The 23,865-nt window shown below is 51.8% G+C and overlaps 1 protein-coding gene across 1 annotated transcript; it reads right to left on the bottom strand.

Moving 5' to 3' along the window:
* Positions 1-1,114: 1,114 nt before the first annotated feature.
* Positions 1,115-22,871, bottom strand: LOC104307866 (cytochrome P450 26B1). Its single transcript, XM_054172175.1, has 6 exons — positions 22,551-22,871; positions 20,016-20,240; positions 6,514-6,789; positions 4,261-4,416; positions 3,376-3,657; positions 1,115-1,534 (listed from the first exon to the last, which is right to left on the bottom strand). The coding sequence occupies exons 1-6, from the start codon at positions 22,752-22,754 to the stop codon at positions 1,142-1,144; spliced, it is 1,536 nt and encodes a 511-aa protein (XP_054028150.1). The 5' UTR covers positions 22,755-22,871; the 3' UTR covers positions 1,115-1,141.
* Between the last annotated feature and the right edge of the window lie 994 nt (positions 22,872-23,865).

Raw genomic sequence — 23,865 nt, 5'->3', positions numbered from 1 at the left:
CATCACCAAAGAAAGCCCAAACATGAGACAAAGAATGCATACATTGGCTTCTTCAGTGAGATCACCTTTAATGCAAATGCCTCCCGTGGAAGAGGACGCATCAAAACGAGCAGCTCCAAGCATGGTGGCTCTGCTCAGCGCCCTGATGCTCGCAGAGCCGTGGTGGGCTGGTGGGACCATGCAGTTGGGAGGCTGGTGCCTGCACCTTGAGGAAGAGCAAAGGCACTGAAATGCCCTCAGAACAGGTGCCTTTGCAGGGGGAAGGGTTTGGCAGGGGCTGCGGCGGGGGAATGGGTGCACACAGGCTGTGTAGCAGCAGCAGGAAACTCAACAAGAGAAACAAAGGAGGACATTCCCCCGACCCAGAGCCCCGAACGCAAAATGCATGTTGCAAAATGCCAATATGCACTGTCCAAGGGCTCAGAAGGACAGCTCACCAGCCATTCAACCCCAGACAAAGACAGCTCAGGGGTTTTGGGTCCCACAGCAGAGTCAAAAGGACAGCTCCACCCCTTCCCAACCTGCCCCGGCACCAGCGGGAGTGGGGATGGGAATAGGCATCGCTCGTCTCCCTTCTTGCCAAGGAAAGCTTCCAAAACAGAAAACACAACCAAACAAATAAACAAAACAAGAACCAAAATAAACCAAAACACTGTTAACACCAGCTAATTTAACACTGATTTTAAAAAAAATAATAAAATAAGGTCAGAGGCCACCCAAGAGCCACCCTGGGACACCAGACCTCTGATCGCCAGCTGATCGCCAAAGCCTATCTCCCAGTGGGGCCTTTGCAGCTCTCCTCCTGGCAGCAGAAGTGTTTTATAGATATTTTTTAATATATATATTTATAACATTTAGATACTGTGTATGGTCAGACATCCCAGCTCGACTTGGGGTTTGCCACTTTTCCTCCTTCCGAGACACACGACGACAACTCAACCTTCTCCGAGCCCCATGGGAAGAGCAAAACGGTTTTGGCAGCTTCACCGGTGGAGAAGACAGTCCTGACCTGGAGGTTCTGCGAAGTGAGCATCGTGGAGAAGCTTCTCATCCCTCTCTCCTCCCCTCCTGTCCATCCCCTTGCCCCCACCCCACCCCTCCGTCCCCCGGCCGCCCGTCCCTCGCGCTGCCGGCGTGGGCTTTACACCGTCGCCCCCAGCATGGCATCTGTCCCCGTCAGAATCTCGTTCTGGTTGGAATCCAGTCCAAAGAATTTGACCTTGAGTCCGTCGACAGGGTGGACCACGGGCACCAGGGTGATTTTGGGGAAAGTCCTGGTGGCGAGCTCGAAGCGGCTGGTGCTGGCCAACTCGATGGCCAGCGCCTTGAGAAAGAGCTTGGCCAGGTGCTTGCCCAGACAGGTCCGTACGCCTCCTCCAAAGGGGAGGTAGTGGAACCTGCCGTCCTTGTCTTCGCTCCGACCCTGGCCGAAACGGTCGGGGTCGAAGATGTCCACATCCTTGAAAACAGGAGCGGTGTCGTGGGTGTCCCGGATGCTGTACATCACGCTCCAGCCTTTGGGGATTTGGAAACCCTGCAGGAAAGAAAGGGAAGGGGTGGAGAGAAAAACCAAAGTGAGTCAAACCTACTGTCAAGGGATAAGCAGCAGGAAGGCAAGATGAAACCATTTCGCTTTGTCTGCTTTTCCCCAAGTCCTTCAGGTTTATTGCTTGAGTGTGATGCAGATTGAAAAGAAAACCAGAGTGCAAAGGCCTGGGAGGTGGGAATCCTGGGTTTATTCACAGAATCCCAGATTGAAAAACTCTGCAAATCATCTAGTACAATCCCTCTATTAGAGCAGGGTCACCCACAGCAGGTTGCCCAGGATCACAGTATCCAGGCAGGTTTGAATCTCGCCACAGAAGGATACTCCACAACCTCTCTGAACAGCCTGCTCCAGGGCTCCAGCACCCTCACACCAAAGAAGGTTTTGCTCATGGTCAGATGGAACTTCCTGGGTTCCAGTTTGTGCCCACTGCCACTTGTCCTGTCACTGGGCACCACTGGAAAGAGTCCCCAGGACTCTCATCCCCTCCTTCTCACAGAATCTTTGTAACCTCTGCAGGTCTCTCTCCAGCAGTTCCCTGTCTCTCTTGAGCTGGGGAGCCCAGAACTGGACCCAGAGCTCCAGATGTGACTTCACAAGGGCAAATAGCCCAGGGACTTGCTGGGTGACCCATCACTATTTACATGCTTTGCAGTCTCTGGCAGGACCCCCATGATGCTCAGCAGCCACCGAGCAAAGGGATGCGGCTTTTCCTGTCATGCCCTACACCAGCCAGCCCGCCCCCAGTGCATCCCAGGGCTCTGCTCACACCCCACTGCCTGTCACTCCCACACGCCCAACGCACATGTCAGGGCCTGGGTGACGAGGAATGGGGTGGATTTATTATCCCCTGAGCACTTGAAAAGGTTTCTGACTCAAATCATTGCATTTGCAGGATTCACAGTGACAAGCCAGGTCTCAAGATTCTGTTTTGCTAGTCAGAAATTCCAGCCATGGTGGTGAGCAATCAGCTTGTCACCCAGCAGCCTGGAGATGTCCTTTGCAGTAAACCTTTCCCCTGTCACACCCCAGTGCAGATTTTGGCATCAAACATTGTCACAAGCTACTCCTTGATGCATCATGTCTGGCTCCTCTTTGACAACTCTGTCCCTTCCCTGCCATGGGCCAGATCTCATCATCCGCCTCTGAACTTGGACCAGTTCCACCTCCCATCACCAGCAGGACTTAATTTGGCCACCCTGAGGCCTCCTCTCAGCCAGGCTCAAGCAAGCTTCACAGCAACATACAAAACATACTATGGGAGCTGATGGTGCAGCTGGGCCCTGGAGAGATGGCAATCGTAGAATCATGGAATTGTTAGGGCTGGAAGGGACCTCAAGGATCATCCACTTCCAACCCCCCTGCCATGGGCAGGGACACCTCACACTACAGCAGGTTGCTCACAGCCACATCCAGCCTGGCCTTAAAAACCTTCATGGATGAGGCTTCCACCACCTCCCTAGGCAACCTGTTCCAGTATCTCACCACTCTCATGGGGAAGAACTTCTTCCTACCATCCAATCTGATTCTACCCATTTCTAGTTTTGTTCCATTTCTCCCAGTCCTATCACTCCCTGACACCCTAAAAAAATCCCCCAACAGCTTTCTTGCAGCCCCCTTCAGATACTGGAAGGCCACAAGAAGGTTTCCTCAGAGCCTTCTCTTCTCCAGACTGAATAGCCCCAACTCTCTCAGCCTGTCCTCATAGCAGAGCAGCTCCAGCCCTCTGCTCATCCTCGTGGCCCTTCTCTGGACACACTCCAGCACCTCCAGATCCTTCCTGGATCCAGAACTGGACACAGTACTCCAGGTGGGGTCTTAATACTCACATCCAGCTCAAAGGTCTGCAGCACTGTGCGGTACCCCCCGGAGATGGGGGTGAAGAGGCGAAGCACCTCCTTGATGACACAGTCCAGGTAGTGGAGGCTGCTGATGTTGTCAAGCCGGAGGGAGCCCTCGCAGATGCAGCCATTGTGGAGGATGCCCTTGCTGCGCAGCTCCTCCCGCAGCTTCTCCAAGACCTGAGGGTGTTTGAGGAGCTGCATGATCAGAGAGGTGCTGGCGCTGGCGGTGGTGGCATAGGCAGCGAAGATGAGCTCCAGGGTGCCATCCTAAAAGACAAGAGAAAGGCACACAGGTTGCCATGGGGCATGGCATCCTGGTCACGTCTAACTGCAAGGTCTCTCCTTGTGCAGGCAAAGGTCTTGGGTGCCCACCATGGGAAGCTTTCTGTAGAGCATCCTGTGGAGGATGCTGAAGACCAGACAGGCATGGGGAAAAAACCTCTGAAGGAGGCTCTTGATAGCACATGAAACACATGCCATGACCCTGCTGCAGGGAACAACTTGAGCTCATATATCCTGCAATGGATGCATCATAAAACTGGATGGGTCAAGGGATGGAGCTGGTCAAGGCTGGAAGTTTCAGGAAATTTGAATGGTCTTTTGGTATCCCTGGAAGTGCTTTTTAGAAAGCACTGAGCATGATTTGCAAATAAACATTGCCCACAGGCAATCCACTGTCTTGCTGACACCACAACCCACCAGACCAGAATTCAACTGCAGCTCCAACAAGACATTGAGAGCCTCCAGCTGTCACTGATCATCTCAAGTCTGCCTCAAAAACTCCTCCTCACAGCAGCTCACGCTTTGCTCTTCGGGGATCCCCTGCCCCAAGCACAGCAGGAGCAGGCTTAGGGTGGGGAGGGTCTTTACCTTCAGCTCCTGCATGGTTAGCTCCTTGCCGTGCTCTTTGCCGCTTTCTATCAGGATGTCCAAGGCATCAGCGTAGTCCTTGCCCTGCGTGCTCTGCAGCTTCTCCTGGATGGCCTTCTCCAGCCCCTTCTGCAGCGTCTCACGTGCCCGGATGCCCTGTGGAGCAGGAAGCCATAGAATCATTTTGGTTGCAAGAGACCTTTAAGATTATCAAGTCTGACCATTAACCCAGCACTGCCAGGTCACCACCAAACCATGACCACAACTCCACAGCTTTTAAATCAATCTAGGGATGGGCACTCCACTGGTTGCCTGAGCAGCCTTTTCCAGGGCTTGACAACCCTTTGGGTGAAGAACATTTTCCTAATATCCAACCTAAACCATCTCTGGTGCAACTTGAGGCTCTTTCTTTTTATTCCATCACTTTTTACTTGGGAAAAGAGGTGATGCCAACCTCCACCTTGATACAGCCTCCTTTCAGGGAGCTGTAGAGAGTGAGAAGGTCTTCTCTCAGCCTCCTTTTCTCCAGGCTGAACAACCCCAGTTCCTTCAGACACCCCTCACAAGACCTGTGCTCATTCACCAATTTTATCACTCTAGACAACAAGGTTTTCCTTAAGCCTCCTTTTCTCCATGAAATCACACAGGAGACAACGTGAGCACCACCATGTCCAGCTCAGCATTCCCAGGAGCTGGAGACGTGCTCAGGACAACATATCTAAGTAATACAACTACAATTGCAGGTGCTCAAAGAGAAGTGTAAAGATGCTGAGGTTGCTCCCTGGGCTGGAGGAGCAAGCCCTGAGTGGGCAAGATTACAGGCTAGAGCAATCAGCACCTACGTGCAAATGATAGGTCTGCTGTGGGAGCCCCAGTACCACACCAGTTCACAGGCTTCCAGCTCACCCTGGGATGGATGGCAGTGCCTGGGAAAATTGTCTCTCAAAAGCAAGTCAATTCATCTGAAAGGATCCTCTTCCCGGGAGCATAATGGGCTTCCCAAGGAACTTTATCACCTGTGCTCAGTAAAGCAATTGCTGTCTGAGGGCAGCTGCACCGAGCTAACCTGCTGCTGCCAGGGCTTTGGGGCTGGAGACTGTTGGGCTCATTCATGTGGTCCAATAAGGATTACAAAACTTGTGGGGATTGTAACAGAAAGAAATTTTAACCCTCTCTTTTCTTGGGGGGGAGGGGCAAAAATATCTGTGGGTTGTGTTATGTTCCCTGATTTGGGCTCATACCTCAAAAATTAGAATGGTTCTGGAATTAGAATCCAAGCATGATGGGGACATGAAGAGATCTCTGGAGATTATTTACTCCAATCCCCCTCCTAAAGCAGGGTCATGCACAGCAGTTTGCCCAGGATCACAACATCCAGGTGGGTTTGAAATCTCTCCAGAGAAGGAGGTTCCACAACTTCTCTGAGCATCCTGCTCCTTTTCACCCCACCTTTTAACTATTGATCAGCACTGATCAGATCCCATCCCAGGCTGCTCTTCTCCAGGCTAAACAGCCCCAGGACTCTCAGTCTTTCCTCCTGCTCCAGGTCCCTCAGTATCTTTGTAGCCTCCACTGGACTCTCTCCAATAGTTCCCTGTCTCTCTTGAACTGGACCCAGGACTCCAGATGTGGCCTTATTAGGGCAGAGTAGAGGGGAAGGACAACCTCCCACAACCTGCTGGTCACTCTGTTCTTGATGTACCCCAGGACCCCATTGGCCTTCTTTGCTATGAGGGCACTTTGCTGGCTCATGATGGACTTCTTTACCAGGACTCTCAGCTTCTTCTCTGCAGAGCTGCTTCCCATCAGGTCAGTTCCTAACATACACTGGTGCCCAGGTACAGGAGTCTACACTTGCCTTGTCATGAGGACCCCCTCCACTCAATTCTCTAGCCTAGAAGGTCCATTGACTCGTTTTGCCCTGAGAACAGGAGGGCACAAACAGGAGAATGGTCTCACAAACAAAAAACTACAGCAAAACTGCCAGCCACAAGTGAGGGAAAACAATCCATTAAATCTGGGCAAGTCCTGCCTCTGTTCTCCCTGGCATCAAACTGCACTCTCAAAGCCCATGGACAGATCTTCTCCACTCCAACAAAACAATCCTTTATAGCCCCAAACGGACTTACTTCTAGAACTCAGAAGGTGAGAAGACACAGCACCGAGAACCTTCAGAGATGGGGATTAGCCACTGCTCCATCAGCCCTAGATCAGTGTTATCAGATGGTGAAAGACTCAGCCCAAATCTCTTACCCTCCTGTAGCCACTGAAGGGCAGATCCACAGGCAAGGAGAAGACATTCTCCACGAACTGCTGGTAGACCTCGAAGAGGCGGCTGAGCTCCTCGTCAGGGATGCGGAAGCCCAGCAGGACACGGATAGCCATGCGGAAGGTGAGCTTCTGGGTCTCGTGGTAGACATTGATGGACTCAGGGTTGCTGCTCCAGGCCCGAAGAGTGTCTTTGATCACCAGCTGGATCTTGGGAAGATAGCTCTCCAGTGCCTCATGGCTGAAGATTTTGGAGAAAACCTGCAACAGAGAGCATGCAGAGATCTCAACCTAGCACCAACACCCTGCTCCTTCTCTAGTAACCTGCTTCAGTGCACAAAAACGAACATCACAAGGCTCCTGCACTGAGCAGAGCACACACAATCATCCAGAATTCGCCAGCCAGGATCACCCATGCCTAAAATAGCTGCAAAAAGGGTTGATGGGGAAATATCAGCTAACACACCTTCTGCAGGATGACCCCCACCGCAGCCATCACACACAGAATCACAGGAATCATACAGAATGGTGGGAGTTGAAAGGGACCTCTGGAGATCACTTAATCCAACCATCCACTAAAGCAGTTTCACCTAGAGCAGTTTTCCCAGGATCACAACATCCAGACACATTTGGAAGCTCTCTGAGGAAGAGACTCCACAACCTCTCCAGGCAGCCTGCTCCAAGGCTCCCCTCACAGCAAAAAAATTTCTCCTCATGCTCACATGGAACCTTCTGGGTTCTAGTTTGTGTCTGCTGCCCCTTGTCCTGTCACTGGGCACCACTGAGAAGAATCTGGCCACATCCTCTTGACACCTGCCATTCAGCTCTTGCTGAGCACAGATCAGATCCCCTCTCTGGCTGCACTCCTCTATGCTCAACAGCCCCAGGGTTCTCAGCCTTTCCTCCTCACAGAGATACTCCAGGCCCTTCAATGTCTTTGTGGCTGGACTCTCCCCAGTAGTTCCCTGTGTCTCTTGAACTGGGGAGCCCAGAACAAGACCCAGGACTCCAAATGTGGCTTCACTAGGACAGAATAGAGGCAGCAATGTGGAGAAAACTGGAGACGAAACACTCACATTGTGCACAGTGGGATGGATAGAGCTGCCTTTCTTGCAGCTCCCTCTCTCACAGCTCCCAGTTACATTCATTCCACGATTTGGAGGCTACTAACACACCTCTTCCATGGGGATTCTCTAGTGTCTAACATAAGGGCTGTGCACACACAAGCTTTTCTCTCTCACCTGTCAACCACCTTTTTAAAAACATACATTAAAAACCAAGTGAAATAACTATTTGGAGGCATTTAGGATCTATCTGACACCTGCCTGAACTTGGGCTTCAAGCAGGGAGGAGAGGCACAGACGTACACAGAGGCTGCGATTGCACACAGCTCATTTCCTTGAGAAACCAGGAAAAACAAAACAAAACAAAACACCCAACAAAACCCAAAGCCCTGATGTCAGGGAAGTTAAAAAAAAAAAGCACCACAAAAAAAAACCAAAAACCAAAGCCCTGATGTCAGCAGACAGCATTAATTTAAGCTCTGTGAGTAAACACAGCGCAGGAGTGGGCCTCCCCAAGTCCCCGATGCTAACGGCTCCTTACTCCAATCCGGGCCAGGAGGAGCTCAGCAATGCCAGGAATGTCCCTGCAGCCCTCCCCGGCGCAGCCCACAGCGCGGGCTTTCATTCGGCATCCCCGGCCGCATCCCTCCCAGGGCGCAGCGGAGGCAAAAGCTGCGCTGTTTGTTTATTCTGTGTTAACCTCCGCGCAGACAGGGCAGCGGCACACACGCACCGCCGCACGCCGAGCCGCCGGCAGCACCAAATCAAAACCCCGGCTCACACCGAGCTCCGGAGCTGCGAGGCTCCACCGGTGGCCAAGATCCCAGGGAGGGCTCCGTGCGTGGTGTGGGGGCTGCAAAGTTATCAAACCAACACGAGGAGAGAAATCAAAGCTGCCCCCCACCCCCCCACACCTCTTTTCCATGAGCGCCGGACTCGCTGGAGCTGTAAATGTGAGAATTTCCTCTGCAGTCAGCACTCAAAGGCAAAGGTAATATTTTCCTGGCTGCGACCCCTCATTGCTAATGCACATCGTTTGCTGGGAGTTTGTTTGGTGAAATAACACCTCTGTCCCCTCGCAGCCCTGCGCAGGAGGCTTCACAAGAGCCACTTCATCCTGCGCCACGCTCGGGCTGAGCCCCGAGTAAAACTCATCGCACCGCACGCAGCAGGGAAGAGCTCGGAGGCTCCCTGTGGAAACCCCCAGCATGTGAACCTCCATGGAAGGAGGACAGGGCTAGGACCGAAAAAAAATGCAAGTGGACTGACAGACAGATCTGCCTGCAGACAGACAGGCAGCCGTCAAGGGATGGCTTCGGAGAGCTGAGGCATGAATGAACGGAGCCGAGGAATGAATGAAGCACCGGCGGGGCCGCGGCGAGATCACGGCGAGGGCGGGAGACGGTGCAGCTGCTGCCTTCTGCCGCCTCCCTGCACTTCAGGAGCTATTTTTAAACCTGGAAAGGGCAGCGGATGCTCAGGCAGAGCTGCCTGTGTGAGGGGGTGAAAAAGCAGCCGCTCGGAAAGGAAAAGCTGGAGGTGCTAGAGCCGAGTCCCTCAGCTGCCTGGGGAAGGCATGGGAGGAGGTGGGAAAGGGCTGGTTCCTGATGGTCATAAGCAGGACACCAGGCTTGGATGCTGTGCTGACTGGAGGAAAGCTGGCAGTCACAAGGGATGGGACAGGAGCTCCTGAGTGGGGAGCCCAATGTCCCCCCCATCCGGCTGGCATCATCCCTTCATCTATGCTGGAGGTTTCGGGGTAAGGACAGAGGCCCCCAGTGAATCACCCTACTCTTAGTCCTTGAGCCCCTCATAATGGGAGTGTGGCTCAGTTTCTCCATGTGAAACCAGAGCCAGCAAGGGGACGGCCTCTATCTCAGATGTGATGAGGCTGAAGCCCTGCTTGGAGTCACCACCCCAAAAGAGGTGGCCTCTGGGACTCCCAATCTGGGGCAAACCCCATCCTCCCACAGCACTTCCCAGCACCTCCTACAGGCGAGGGGTTTAGGGACCCCACAAAAATCACAGTATTCCAAGAAATGTCTCTGGTTTTGCTGTGCAGAATTGCTGCAACAGTACAGAGAACCAGCCCAGGAACAGATCTACACTCTGCAGAGCAAGACAGACTCTGAAGAAGAGAGTTCCCATCCCAAGGAATGATATTGAGTGCAGGCACAGAAAAGGGAACCCTCAGGGAGAGTAGCCTGAGCCCCTCCAGATATCAACATGTCGCCTGCCCAGCCTGCAAAAGGGGAAGAATTTAGCGCTGGGGGGGCTGGGGGAGGAATTGTTATCATCTTTTTCTACCAGGCTCCACTAGCCCCAGCTGGCTACACCCTACACGTGCAGGAGCCTGCAGCTCTCAGCCCCGCGGCCGGCCGACGTTGCGAGCCCCGGCCCGGCTGCAAGGTCCCGTCCGCTTGCCGCCGTTGCGCTCCACGCCGCCTAATCCCAGATGTCAGCAGATCCTTTCCCCAGCCAGACACAAGTCTGGATCCCCTTCCAGTCACCTCCAGTTCAACCCTGCATCTTTCCAGTTGATTAAAAAGGAGGAAAAGGCAGCCAACTTTCCCCAGCAAACCTTCACGCATTTCTAGCCTAAAATTCCTGCGCCCTCTAGTGAAGTCGAACCGAATGTCTCGGCCGCTCGCTGGACCAAGACAAGCAGGACCGGAGAGATTTGGTGCTAAAGAAGTTGTTTCAGAGCTGCCAAGAGGTAAAATCAGCTCTAAGGAGACACTTGGCTCTGCTAACGCAATAGCCCATCTCTGGTGGAGGTCCACCAGGTGGCCTCGGTGCTGGGGAAATAACCAGGATGTTTTGGGGATGCTGGAAAGAGACCACATTTTTTCCCCCATTTTGATATGTCCCAGTGACTCAAGTCTAGGGATTTGCTCTGTCCAGGGACATTTATTTACACCCTCACACATATGGTCACCCCACACCGAGGGAGGCACAACCACCACCCAGGAAGCCTGCATGGCAGCTTCTGAATTCATCCCATAGTAGAAAGAGGATACTTAAAGATCCATGGTTTTCCTAAGGCAGAGAATTCCTTCCCAGCATCTGAGCTCCAGAATCTCCTGGAAAGGTCCAGCTCCATGTGATAGTGAACTGCACTCAGTTTCAAATGGAGAATATCTCAGCCCTGTCCTTAAACCTTAAACCCCACAGAAGACAGGAGTACATTCATGTAAAGAGCTCTGAGCTTCAACCTGCAACATTTTCATGCATAGTAAAGGCTTCATTTAGTGTCTGGTGTGGAGAGGAGTTAGCAAGGACAACATTTTCATGATGCTATCCCTCCTTGGTGGCAGCCAAGTTTCCCCACTCCAAGCAGCAGCTTCAGTCCCTGCCTTTTACTATCTATGATCTGAAGGTTCCCTCCTCCAAGCCAACACATCAGCACAGCAAAGGGAGGAATACTCCAGGAGGAAAACTTATTCTTTGAGATCATACACCATCATCTTATCCAGCCCATGCTGGCCAGAGCTGCTGGCCCCACCAAACAAAGGTAGAATAGAATAGAATAGAATAGAATAGAATAGAATAGAATAGAATAGAATAGAATAGAATAGAATAGAATAGAATAGAATAGAATAGAATAGAATAGAATAGAATAGGAATTGGAATTAACCAGGTTGGGAAAGACCTTTGAGATTAATGAGCATGGAGATGTCTTCATGACCCAGTTTGGCACCTGCCTGCAATTTGGCCAGTGGGACACGTGAGGAAGCATCCAAAGCAGTGTCTCAACCTGGAGACACACTATTTCTACTTACGTGTTTGGCCCAACCCTCTTCTGTTGCCACATTGTAATGGATGTCTGCCTATCCCTGGCACCAGATGCAGGGCTGCCAGGCAAGGAGCATCACTGCCATGCTTCAGCAAGACCATAAAACATGATATTTGTGGAGCAGGATGAGAAGGCTCAAGGGCAAGAAGCTGTCCTGGCACAAGGAGTGTGAGCAAAGGGAAAAGATTGTGAAGGCTATGCAAGGCACCACGAAGAGGAGAGGACCTGCACTAAGCCCTACTGCTACCCTGATACTCTGCTATTTTAGGTAGCATATTAAGAAACATTTCTTCTCTGAAAGAGCTGTCAAGCCCTAGAAGAGGCTGCCCAGGGAAGCAGTGGAGTCCCCATCCTTGGAGGGATTGAAAAGATGTGTAGATGTGGTGTTGAGGGACTGGGTGGGCTTGGCTGTGCTTGGTTAAAGGTTGGACTTGATGATCTTAAAGGTCTCTTCCAACCAAAACAGTTCTATGGTTGGAAAATGGAGCAAATGGACCGCTCTCCAGTCTCCTGCCATCTTCTGTCACGGGAGGTACCCAAGCCCACTGAGAGGAAAAAGCCAGGAGTTTCAGCTCCCAAAACAAGCAGTGTTTGGTTTGCCCATCAAAGTATAGCAGAGTGCAGGTGAGAAGCGTGGAGCTGAAGGGAACAACCTCTCCCAGGGAGAAATGCAAGAGCCCCATGAGCACTGCAACTCATCTCCAAAGGGAGTCTGGTTACAGAAGCTGGAGTTTCCAAACTCCAAAAGAAGCTGAGTGCTTTTGCAAAAGGCTTCACTGAAATTCAAAGGATTCTCAAAAAAAAGAGCTGTGCTAGAAAAAAGCTTTAAGGTGATTTCAGCATCCCTGGGCCAGCTTATGATGGTCATGCACTTTTCAGGGTTGCCAGTACCCCTAATGTTTAACAGGTTTTTAAACATCTAGGGTCAGGAGAAACTTAGCACTTCCTATTTCCATTTGAGTTCAGAAGGAAAAGGAGCTCAAGTATCCTCTTTCCCCACAGCTCAAAAATCTCCATGTCCAAGCACCTCTCCCACAAACTCTCCCCATGGCAAGGGAGACTCTGCTTTCAGTCCCAAACCCTTTAACAGGCTCTCAAGTTAAAGGAGCTATGATGAACAGGATGGGGAGGGAGAGCAAGACACGAGCTGTCTTAGACTTGATGATCATAAAGGTCTCTTCCAACTACAATAACTCCACAATTCTAAGCAGGACACCTTACATGCATCACAGCACCTTCCTCATGTCTCAGAAAAAAACCACCAGCAGCAGCAAAATGCAAACAGTTACATTCAGCAAATTGGATATCTCAGCCCCACAAGGTTGTGGAGATGCCCAAGCACCTCGTGGTTCTTCAGCATCTGTGGGCCTACCCCACTGCTGAAGTGCTGCTCCGAGTGCCCTCCACCTATTCATTCACAAGGAGTCAGAGCAAAATTCACCTTACATACTGCTCTTCAAGGAGGGAACCAAACACAGGGAGGGAAAAACAAAGAAGAGTCACATCAATGGATAGCACATGGGGCAAAAAGCAGGGCTTGTGTCCAGCCAGAATGGGCTCAGATCAGAAGCAGGGGATCACCTGGTGGAAAAAAAAGGTCCAATGGGACAGGGACCCCAGAGGGAGGAGCGGAATATCATGAACCACAACTCAGCAGGCTGCTCAAACTGCTTGAAAGGATGGAGTATGATGCAGTGAAAGACCAAAGCTACACAAAGACAGCGTGGGACAGATACCAAGCCTGAAATGCTCTCCCCATCTCTTGGGATTAGCTCCTGGAATCTCCCACTCCTGTTCCAGAGCCTGGACCCATACAGAGCTATGGGCTGCAGATTGCTGTTCCATCTAGTGCAGAATATTACAGCCAGAGATGTTTCGTCACCCACAACTTCCACCTGAGGTGACACAGAAAGCTAGGAAAGCCTGCACTGAAGAGGTTCAGCTTGCAGGGTATGGTATGGTTCCTGGAGAGCAGAATCACAGAATCATTTTGGTTGGGAGAGACCTTTAAGGTCATCAGCTCCAACAATTAAGCCAGTACTGCCAAATCCACCACTAAACCGTGTCTCTCAGAACCACTTTTCAATCCTTCCAGGGATGGTGACACCACTGCTTCATTGGGCAGCCTGTTCCAAGGCATGACACCCCTTTGGGGGGAAGAAATTGTTCCTCGCATCCAACCTAAACCTCCCCTGGTGCAACCTGAGACTGTTTCCTCTTGTCCTATTCCTTGGGAGAAGAGATAGATCCCCACCTGGCTCCAGCCTCCTTTCAGGGAGCTGCAGAGTGATCTGTAAGCGCACTGTGACACAGCACAGCTCCTCAGAGCTGGGTCAGGGCTTACAGGGCATCTTGGGGTGGAAGGTGCTATGTAAAACACACAGCAGATTTGTCTCGCAGCCAGGAGCTCCTGCACTTCACTTTTTTTAATCCCATGGAATTACCCTGGCTTTACACCACTGCAGATGACAGCACCAGTTGGTCTAAAGTCAATGAACCAACCTAACTGACAAATTCTTCCCCAAGACCGCGAGCGGGAGCCCTCCTCCATCAATGGAAGCATTTTCTCCAGCTCCAGCAGCTTTAGCCCGTGGGTTAAAGCTCACAGGGCAGGAGCCCAACACAGACATGCCTAGAAGGGGCTGGAGCCGAGCCAGATGATGGCAGCTGGAATCCAGCCTACTTGAGCTGACACGCTCTGGGGGGGCTTGGGTGGAAGGAGATAGTTTCTTTTCCGACGTGGGATTTGCAAGTGGGGTAGGGTGGAAATGTGTTTGTGGGGGGGAAACCACCCCAACCTAAAAACTAAAACCCTCTCAACAACTCAGATCAGGGCTTTTTTGTAGGGTGAAAGGTACATTCCCGCCACCTCCCATCCGTCCTTCCTCCTCCCGCCCCTCTCCCCCATCTCCCTCCCTCCCTCCCCCCCCTGTCCAGCCCACAGCAGCTGGTTTATATTTGGTTGTAAATTTATGGCCCCTTTTGTGTTCTTAATCCTCTTGCAAACTATATTAAAGCCTCAGACCTTTCTACTTGGTGCTAATAAGCTCAACACTTGTATGCCTCCGAGGCAGAACATTAATTGTGGTGTGTTAATGAATGATGTAGTTTTGGACAGTGAGACAAAACAGGCTGCTTCTCTGCACCACTGTCTGCTTCCTCCTCGAGTCTCTGGGTCTAGGATGTCTACCCAGCCCACGAGCAGCTTTTATTTTATTCTTTCTTTTCCTTTTTTAAGCTGCCTGTGCCTATTTTGGGATTACTCTGCTGGAACAGAGCAGGAGCCCAACAAGTCCAGCGCTCTCCTGCCAAGGCTGGATGCTTCTGAGGAAAGTCTGAGTCCCACCTTCCCTGTGCACCGTAGCAGAGCCGCGCTGGCAGTGCATATCCTGCACGGGGAAAGTCCTTCCTGGCCTCAGGCACTGCTCAGTTTCGACCTAAAACCTAAGGACCATGCATCCTGTCCACTTCCAAAACCCATTTCCTTGGCCACTTCCAATCCCCATTTCCTTCTCCACCAAGAAGCTGAGGTCCCTCGCAGGCAGAGGCACAGGGCTGCCTCCATCTCTGCTGCTAAACTTCAGATTCCCACTGTCCTTACATCCCACAAAAGCAGAGCCCATGCCAGCACCAAGGATTGGCTTTGCCTTCATTAACAGCTCATAGTGACCCAGGAATCAACAGTTCCAGAACACACACATCAGAAGTGACCTCACTGATTTCACTGGGGTTTCACAGGTAGAAAGGGAAGCCCATGGGTAGGAATGGGAGCTCACCGGGAGAAATGGAACCTGAAGATGGCATGTCTGCAGGGACAGATTTAGGGTGAGATGTGAACAGCCAGCCTGGGACAGGGTATGGCTGAGGTGGCGTGGCTGTGCCATCAAATCAAGAACAGGATGAAGAGAACATGGTGTACCCTCAGCCAAGCACCAACCCCAGTCATCCCTTCCTGAGGAGTAGCACAGCAAGAGCTCCCCATCACATCTAACCTTGAGGGATGACATGTATCCCTTCCATGATGGGGAAGGACAGGGATCTGCCACCAAAAAGCCAAAGCAAAGACATGCCCATGTTCAGCCAGATGCAAGACCACCGTGGCTGCTCCTGCCAGCAACCTGCAAGGTGGTTTCAAGATGAAAATGCCACCACCTTGGAGGCATCATGGGTGGCCCAGATCCTTCTCCAACATCAACATAAACTCCATGACCCAACAGCAGTAACAGCCTCTCAGTAGATATTTATCTCAGGAAGGTGGTTGAGAAGTTTTGGGTTGCTTTTGTTTACTACTTGTAAACTGTTCTTATCAACCAGCTTCATCTCAGGCCAAGGACAGAGCCAATGCTGATGGCATTTGCAATAAAGCAATACCTCTGACACAGGCAAGCCCTGCTTCTAGCCCTGCTCTCATCCTCCATCCTGCTCCACAAGCTGTAATGTCCATGGCATACCCACAGACCACCTCCCCTCTAATACCTGGAGAGTTCATTGCTCAGAAGGGGGAAGTTTTCTCCAATTTGTATTGACTTTGACAGCTTCTTGCAGGGCAGTTGGAATGAATAGGGAATGGGAAGGCAGAAAGCTGCCAGAGCTACCAGCTTAGTATGGCCTTGCTCTTCCTGAGCACCCTCCACACGTACACCTCAGAGTCCTTCATCAACACTTATGAGATTCAAGGTGCTGGTAGCCCAGGGGTGGAAAAGCTATTCACTTACTTTGTGGAAAGGTTGAATCATAGAATCATTTTGGTTGGAAGAGACCTTTGAGATCATCAAGTCCAACTGCTAATCCAGCACTGCCAGGTCACCATTAAGCCATGTCCCTCAGTGCCACCATACAAGACCCTGAAGAGAAACTGAGATAAGGGAAACAGCAATCCTGAGAGAAGAGCTCCAAAGACTGAGCTGTCCAACGCTGCTGCTCTGGTCCCATCATGGTCACAGGCAGCAGAGCCAGTGGGGATGGCTGCAATTTGCTGGTCTTGAAGTTACACTGAAGAGCTAAAAACTCTTTGGAAAGCTTCACGACACATGGCCAGCCAAACAGCCAATTTTGATGGCAAGCTACCAGAAACACCATGCAAGAACATGTTGGGTTTAAAGCTCTTTGCTAGAGCTAATCTTCACATCTCCGTGGCAATCTGTCCCATGGAGAGGAGACACAGCTTGATTGCCAAGAAAGGATGAGAGGATCTGCCAGTGCTGCTGCAGAGAAGTGCAAGTCCACTGGATTTCATAAAGAAGATAAGGACTGGTGGTGACCCTGCAAGGGTGGTGAAACAAGAGCTGAAGATGACCTCAGTGGCTGGAATCACAGCAAAAGGTGAGGACATGGGGTGTCACACCCCACCTTTCCACAGGTTTGGCTTGCACCCTACACCACATGCAGCCTCACAAGAAACTATACCCCATGTACCACTTCTGGCAAGACCAGAGAAGGGGAAACCACTGAAGAGCAGGCAAAGGCTCAACCTCAGACATGAAACCAAACAGAACTGGGTGGATAGATGGAAGCACTAATCCAGAAAGCCCCAGGATGCTTCAAACTGAATTATCTACAACCTGAAAGGTTTCCCAGGGAATGCTGCTGCTCCTCTGTATGGAGCTTTCAGACTTTTCATACTAGCAGCCTTACTATGAGAGTTGGTCAAGTCTGTAAAGAGCAGCCTTCTGCCCACAAGTTCTTTGGTTGGTTCATCAGAAGGTCAGGGGGAAGGTACAGACCTGATGCCTGAAAGAAAAACTTAGCCAGCAATGTACCTTCATGGCCAAGGAGGCCAGTGGTCTCCTGGGGGGCATTAAGAAGAGTGTGACCAGCAAGGTCAAGGGACATTCTCCTCCCCCTCTACTCTACCCTTGCAAGGCCACATCTAGAGTATCGTGTCCAGTTCTGGGCTATCAGCAGCATCTAAAGATACTGCAGAGGTTAGGAGGATGAGGCCAGAATCTTCTCAGTGGTGCCCAGTGACAAGACAAGGGGCAACAGACACAAACTGGAACCCAGGAGGTTCCATCTGAACAGGAGGAAAAACTTCTTTGCTGTGAGGTTGACAGAGCACCCTGGAGCAGGCTGCCTGGAGAGGTTGTGGAGTCTCCTTCTCTGCCTGGGCATTGTGATCCTGGGCAACCTTGTGTGGGTGACCCTGCTAAAGTGGTTGAACTAAAAGATCTCTAGAGGTCTCTTCCAACCCCACCCATTCTGGGGCCCTGAAGCATCTACCCTAGAAGGAACATGGTTAAATCTTACATGTAGTGCTTCTCAGAATCTCAGCACCAGGGTAGGCAGAGTTAAAGACTGAGGCCATTCAACAGCATTTACCAACAGCTCAGGGCTCATGAACACAAAAGATGCCACAGTTTCTGCTGGTAGAGGTCACCTGGACTGGAAAGGTCTTTAATCTGGTCATCACGATCTCACCAGGAACAAAATGATCTGTTTTCTTCCCATTAGAAGCAGGTTCCCCTTATCTCTGCATGCACAACTCACTCAGCCCAGGGCAGTGAGCCTTTTGTGTATGGGAGAAGGAGACTCAAGCAGCTCAGAGTACACCCAAGGGCTGCATGAAGTATGAGATGCTCAGCTTCACAAGAATTAAGAGGCGACCAAGGGCAGGAATCAGAATGACCTCCTGTTTTCAAAGAGGCCATTTGAGCCCAGTGTACCCAACCTCACACTGCTGAAAGAGAAGGCTCAAAAAATGATTAGCTACTCCAGCTAGTCCCCAGTCCCACCGATATGGGAAAAGTGTCTGCTCCTGAATATGCCAGAACTCGAAGCAGAGGCAAGGTGTGCGAGTAGGAGCAGGCACAGCTCATCTTGGGATGGGGTTTTGCCAGAGTACCTGTTCTCAGGAGGCTTTAGCCATCCCTTAAGCAGGAATTAGGATCCTTGCCAGCTTGGGATAGTGCATGATGCCAAAAATTGGGAAGGCAAAAGGGATTTGAGGAGGAGAATGGAGATCCAGAGCAGAGTTTGGACTCAGAAAAATCCAGACCCCATTTGGGTTCACTGTTGAGGGTGGGACACATATTCCACTAGGAAAAGAAAAAATCCACAGGTATAAAAATAGAGGGACAGAGGCTCTGCCCTTTCTGTGCTGCTGATACTGCTCCTTGCTAGTGCCACCGCTCCCCACCTGAGCTGCAGTACAAATTACAGATCCATCCAGACACCACAGAGCTCAGACCTCCCTTTTCTATGATCCTATTCCCATCACCCATGCTCTCCTCAGCTCCCCCAGTGCCTGAATTCTGTGGTTTTATTACAGCAATGGCAACCAAAGACCTTCAGCAACTTGCTTTCCAGTAGCAAAAAATTATCTTGCTGTGCAGGAGATAAAAGCAGCAGCCAAGGAGGGTGGAGGGACCTTCAACTCGCTGGCTGCTGCCATTTAACCCTCCCCTGATTGGAAATAAATAGGAGCCAAAGCTGCTGCTGAAGGAAAGCACATCTCTCTCCATCTCCCTGCACCTCTTCTGACCCAAATTATGGTGGAGGGAGCCCCACAAACCATCACCCTTTTTTGACAGTAAAGTCAGAAAAACTCTCTCCTCAAGAAAACTGAAGTATCCTGAGCAAAGGGTGATGGAATTTCCAGCACAGAGCTTGCCTAAGTCTTGGGTAGGGATTCACATGGTGCTTCTTGTGGCATCACTCAGATCCCAGCCACCAGCACATTAAGAACTGGGACTAAGAGATGTCATGTAGTGTTTGGGCACTCATCTTCTCCCCAGGAGAAAAGAGCTGAGCTGGGTTTGTTTGGGACTTACAGAAATACAGCCGCCAAAATAAGAAATGCCACTTGAGCAGAGAGAGGAGAGTGGACCTAGCCTCAGGGCCCTAGGTACCACAACTGCTGTGCCAGCAAAGCCACCTCTGCACTGGACACATCACCTTCACCCCAAATTCACTGCCTGCCCCAACCCTGGAGCAGGGTGTCCCTATGGGACAGGTCAGGATGCAAAATCCATCACCTATGACCAGGCAAGGCCCTAAGAAGGTCTCAGCCCCCTTCCCAGCCAGCTCAGTCCGTCATCATGCTCCATGCCAGGACCCCCATCAGCACCCCAATTCCCCTAAAATCCAATCCAGTGCTGAGCACCATGAAATCCCTCCCAAAAAGCACAAAGCCTGCAGTCTCTTCAGGACACCCTCAGCAAAGCCTGAAAATGGGAGGGACTCCACTCATTGCCCCACTTCCCTTCCACCCCACAGCCTTGTTAGGAGCCCTCTGGGACTGTGCTCACTGCTCAGCCCATTTCACACAAGTCACCAGTTGCAAGGAGCTGTTGGGGTGGTGATGGGGTGTGGGCAGCACCTCCATCCCCAGCAGCAAGTGTGACATCCCCCCACACACTCACTCTCTCACATCTCCATTGCCCTTTTAAATCCTTCAGAGGCATCGAGTGTGGGCACAGAAGGGGGGGGCACACCCACGCAGGACCTCCCACGTTGGGGGTCTGCGAGAAGAGGAGGAAGGAAAGCAGAGAAGGATGAGAGAGGAAGAAGGGAAGGAGAGGGATGGAGGAAGAAGGGAAAGAGGGATGGGGGAAGAAGGAAAGGGTTTCCCTCACCCAACACACACACCCACGCATTTGTCCCGTCCCGAGCACGAGTGGGGACCTCACCTTCCTCTTATGGCGATGGATGTCGCCGATGGAGTTGGCCACGGTGTTGGGTCCCAGCAGCATGCGGGTGCTGCGCGGCCACTCGGTGCTCACCAGGTGATGCTCCCCCATCAGGATCTTCCGCACGTTCTCCGCGCCTGTCACCCGCACCAGCGGCCGCCCCAGCAAGTGCGTCTTGAAAACATTCCCGTACTTCTCCCGCCGCGAAGACTGGAAGCAGGAACCCTGCGTGGGGTGGAGGGGCAAAAGACGAGGGGGGGGGGGGGCGGTGTCACCACAGGGCTTCTCTGCGCCCACGCAGCCGCACCCACGCGCGGGGATCCCCGCGGAGCATCGTCCGTGGTGGGAGAGCGAAAGCAAGCCCGACAGGGATGGAGGAGGGCAGAAATAGAGGGGGAGAGGGGTCGCCCCGACATCCCACCCACGCACAGCCCGGCTCCAGCGACGGGGAGACCGGTGCTGCCCTCCCATAGCCCCGACGAGGGTCCGTTCCCTCCGGCCCCCTTCCTTCCTTTTATTTCTACCTTTGCTTCCCCTGGCACTTTTTTAACCTTTTAGGGGTTTCGTGGCTTTCCCCACCTCTTTCTCCTTTTCTTCCCTCCTTTTTCTTTTTGCTTTTTCTTTTTTAAAAATTGCTCTTCCCCCCCCCCCCCCCTTTTTTTATCCCTTCTCCACCCTTTCTTATCCCTTTTCTCCACTTTTTTTTTCTTTTATTTTCCCCCTTCTCTTTTTCTTTCTCTTTCCCCCCCATTCTATCTTCCTTCTTTCTCTTTTACCCCTTCTCTCCTCTTTTCTCTTTTATCCCTTTCCCCCCTTCTCTTCCCCCGTTCTCCTTTTTTCCTTTCTCTTTTTTAACTCCCCATTCCCTCTCCCCCTGCCTTTCCCTCCCCCCTCCTTCCCTTTTCCCCCTCTTTCTCTCTCTCTCTCTTTTTTTTTTTACTCAATTTACTCGAAAGGCTGCAATTTCCCTAAGTAACTCTCCAGATTTGAAAACCTTTAATAACTTTCCCACATGCTCGGAGGGGTTTTTGCCGGCGAGAAGCCGCGGAGTAGAGAAGAGGAGAGGGGAGGGGAAGGGTGTGTGTGTGGGGGGTTCCCCCCAAAAAACCCGTCCCGAGCAGGGAGACTATCTGGGAGCGCTGCAGCTCGGGGCTGGGAGTACGGGGTGTTTATTTTGAAACAAAAGCGCGGTTGTGAAGTTCAGATGTTCAGGTGACCCTGTTTCTTGATCTGCGTAAATATAATTAAAGTCCTTTTTGTGGCATTAATAAAGAGTTATTTGTACACCATTTCCAGGGCAGCACAAAGAGGACCTTTATGTGGGTGAAGTTTCGAATGGAGTCCAATTTATACAAAAATTTTGTATTTTTAGCCCTGGACTCTGTTTGGATGGAGCCTGTGGAAAAGCGAGAACCCTTTTCTGGTCCCCCTGTAAAAAATCTGATAAATTTCTTTAAAAAATAAAGCCCTATTGAGAGCGGCCGGTTAACCCCTTCGGGGCCGGCCGGGGAGCGGAGCCACCGCGCTGGGCTCTCACGTTGGGGCTTCCCCGGCACCGGGAGGGGGGGAACGGGGACGCAGAGGGACACCGGGGACTGCGGCGGCTCCCACGGCCGGGACCCGGGCTCTGCCATCCCATCAATGCAAGGCGGCTTCGGCTGGCGGGAGCATCCTCGCCCGGTTGCTCCTCGCTTTTTATTATTTTGCCCTCGGAGGAGGAGGCTGGGAAACCCTTGGGTTAATTTAAACCTCGGGGGTTCCCTCCTGGGATGCTGCGAGCCCCCGGGAGTGCCCCCGGCTTCCCCATGCCTCCTCTCCTCCTTTTTCTTTCTTTTTTTCAGTGTTTTTTCTCCCTTTTCTTTTTTTTTTCTTTATTTTTTTTTTCGGTCATTCGGAGGGGGATCCCGCTCCGCCCGCCGCTGTTCAGCATTTAGCGAGGTTAATCCCGGGTTAATCTCCCCATTACCTCCGCGGGCTTCCCCCGACACCGGACCACGGTCCGGGCCAGCCTGCAAACAACCCCGGGAGCATGGGGAGCTCATTGCACGGGTGTCGGGGACACGACCCGGCGACATCCCTTCCACCTCTCCCCGGAGTGACGGCGAGCCTCGGGGATACCTACCACCCCCGTCTGTTTTTCCTGCAAGGATTTAGGCTGAGGCGGAGAGAAAGAAGGTTTGGGGAGACCCTGAGCAGGAAGAAAGGGAGCTTCGGAGCAGCTCAAAGGAGACCTGAAGCAGCGCCCCCGGTCTCCAGCAGCCCCCGCAGAGGGAAGCCCGCAGCGCCCTGCCGCGGAGCGCAGCGCCGCGGCGGCTCCGGGTCTGAGCCCAGCCGAGTCAAAGCTCCCTCAGTTCCCCGCTCCAAACCCCAACCATCAGCAGCTCCCGACCCCAGCTTGGAGGGATGATGCAATCGAAAGGGGAAAAAAAGAAAGGAGGAAGGAAAAAAAAAATCCTTAAGAGAAAAAGAGAGAGAGAGAGAAGCTGGTCCCAGCCCACCTTCCAGGGAGCGAAGGGAAAAGGGAATCCTCCTTACCTGCAGGAGCCAGTGGAAGGTTTCTCCGATTAAAGGGAATCCCATAGAGCCTTTAGGGATTGGTAGCTTGCAGGTTTTGTCGCGGGTGGCAGCCCAGCGGAGCTGCCACAGCTGTTGGGACACGGCCAGCAGCAAAGTCAGTGACACCAAACACGCGGCGAGGGTAGCCAGTGCCGAGACGAGATCAAAACTTGCAAAAAGCATATTTGGAAGAAGGAGGAGGAGGAGGGTGGGGAGAGAAACAGCCCCTGTGACAGGCAACACACTCGCACCCACACACACGCACCGCAGGGAGAAAGAAGGGCGATGGAGGAGGGCAAGGGAAAGACTGCCTGGGGGGTCCCGGGGCTGGGGGGGCGGGGGGGCCGGTTTGCCCCCCTCTCTGTTGGCAGGTTAGAAAAACAACAGGAAAAATGAGGGGGGGTGGGGGTGGGGGAGGAAATAAAGGGGCAAAAAGCTGTTTCTCCTCTGCCCCTCTCTGAAAACTTTGTTTGAGTAAACTTGACAGAGTGACACAGGCGCAAAAAAATCCCCCCACAAACAAAAACCAACAAAACCCCCCAACCGACCAAAAATACCCCCCCAAAACAACCAACAAGGCAAAAAGGGAGGGGGGAATGGGGGAAAAATCCCCAGCAACCCAACGAGACCCCAAAAGAAAGGGATGGGGGCAGCTGAGGAGTCCCAAACTCGTGGATTAAAAGTCAAGGAAAAAAAAAAAAAGGGAAAAAAAAAAAAAAAGAAAAAAGCGGAGTGAAGGGGAAAAAAATATATCCAAGACCCACAAAAGTCCAACTGCAGATGCTCTGGGTCTCGCTCGCTTTCAAGGCAAAGTCACACACACCAGAAAGGGGGAAAGAAGTGAAAGGAAGGGGGGGGGGGGGTGGAAATGAAGGGGGAAATGAAAGGGAGGAAAAAAAAAAATGAAAGGAAGGGAGAAAATGAAAAGGGGGGAGGGGGGGATGAAGAGAGGGGAAAGTGAAAGGGGGTGGGAATAAAAAGGGGGGGGGGGAATCAAGAGAAAAAAAAAATAAAAATCAACAACCAAAAAAAGGAGCGAGATTTTAAAAATTCAAAAAAAAAATTCAAAAAAATGTAAAAATCATCAAATAATTCAGCCCCGACCTGGAGAGATGGAAGAAGTAAAGAGCTGGATATATGTATCTATACACACGGAGCGAGGCGGCTCGGTTTGTATCGCTATCTCTCGGTACATAAATAAATCTCTATAAATACAGCCCTGTCTATATTGCCGGTGATTTGGGAGCCCCAGACTTAGCCCCAGACTTCTGCAGGGAGGGAGGCAGGGCTCTGG

The sequence above is a fragment of the Dryobates pubescens genome, chromosome 23 (assembly GCF_014839835.1).
Source record: "Dryobates pubescens isolate bDryPub1 chromosome 23, bDryPub1.pri, whole genome shotgun sequence".
Classification (NCBI taxonomy): domain Eukaryota; kingdom Metazoa; phylum Chordata; class Aves; order Piciformes; family Picidae; genus Dryobates; species Dryobates pubescens.
This window is presented reverse-complemented; position numbering and strand designations above follow the sequence as displayed.

What these genes read in the sequence shown, in the direction of transcription:
- LOC104307866 (XM_054172175.1), bottom strand. Translation starts at nt 22,754, where the DNA reads ATGCTTTTTGCAAGTTTTGATCTCGTCTCGGCACTGGCTACCCTCGCC. An exon ending in CCTTCAGTGGCTACAGGAGG is followed by an intron (nt 4,417 to 6,513) that starts GTAAGAGATTTG and finishes CCTGCTCCACAG; the next exon opens with GGCATCCGGGCACGTGAGAC. An exon ending in TAACCATGCAGGAGCTGAAG is followed by an intron (nt 3,658 to 4,260) that starts GTAAAGACCCTC and finishes CTTGTCTTTTAG; the next exon opens with GATGGCACCCTGGAGCTCAT.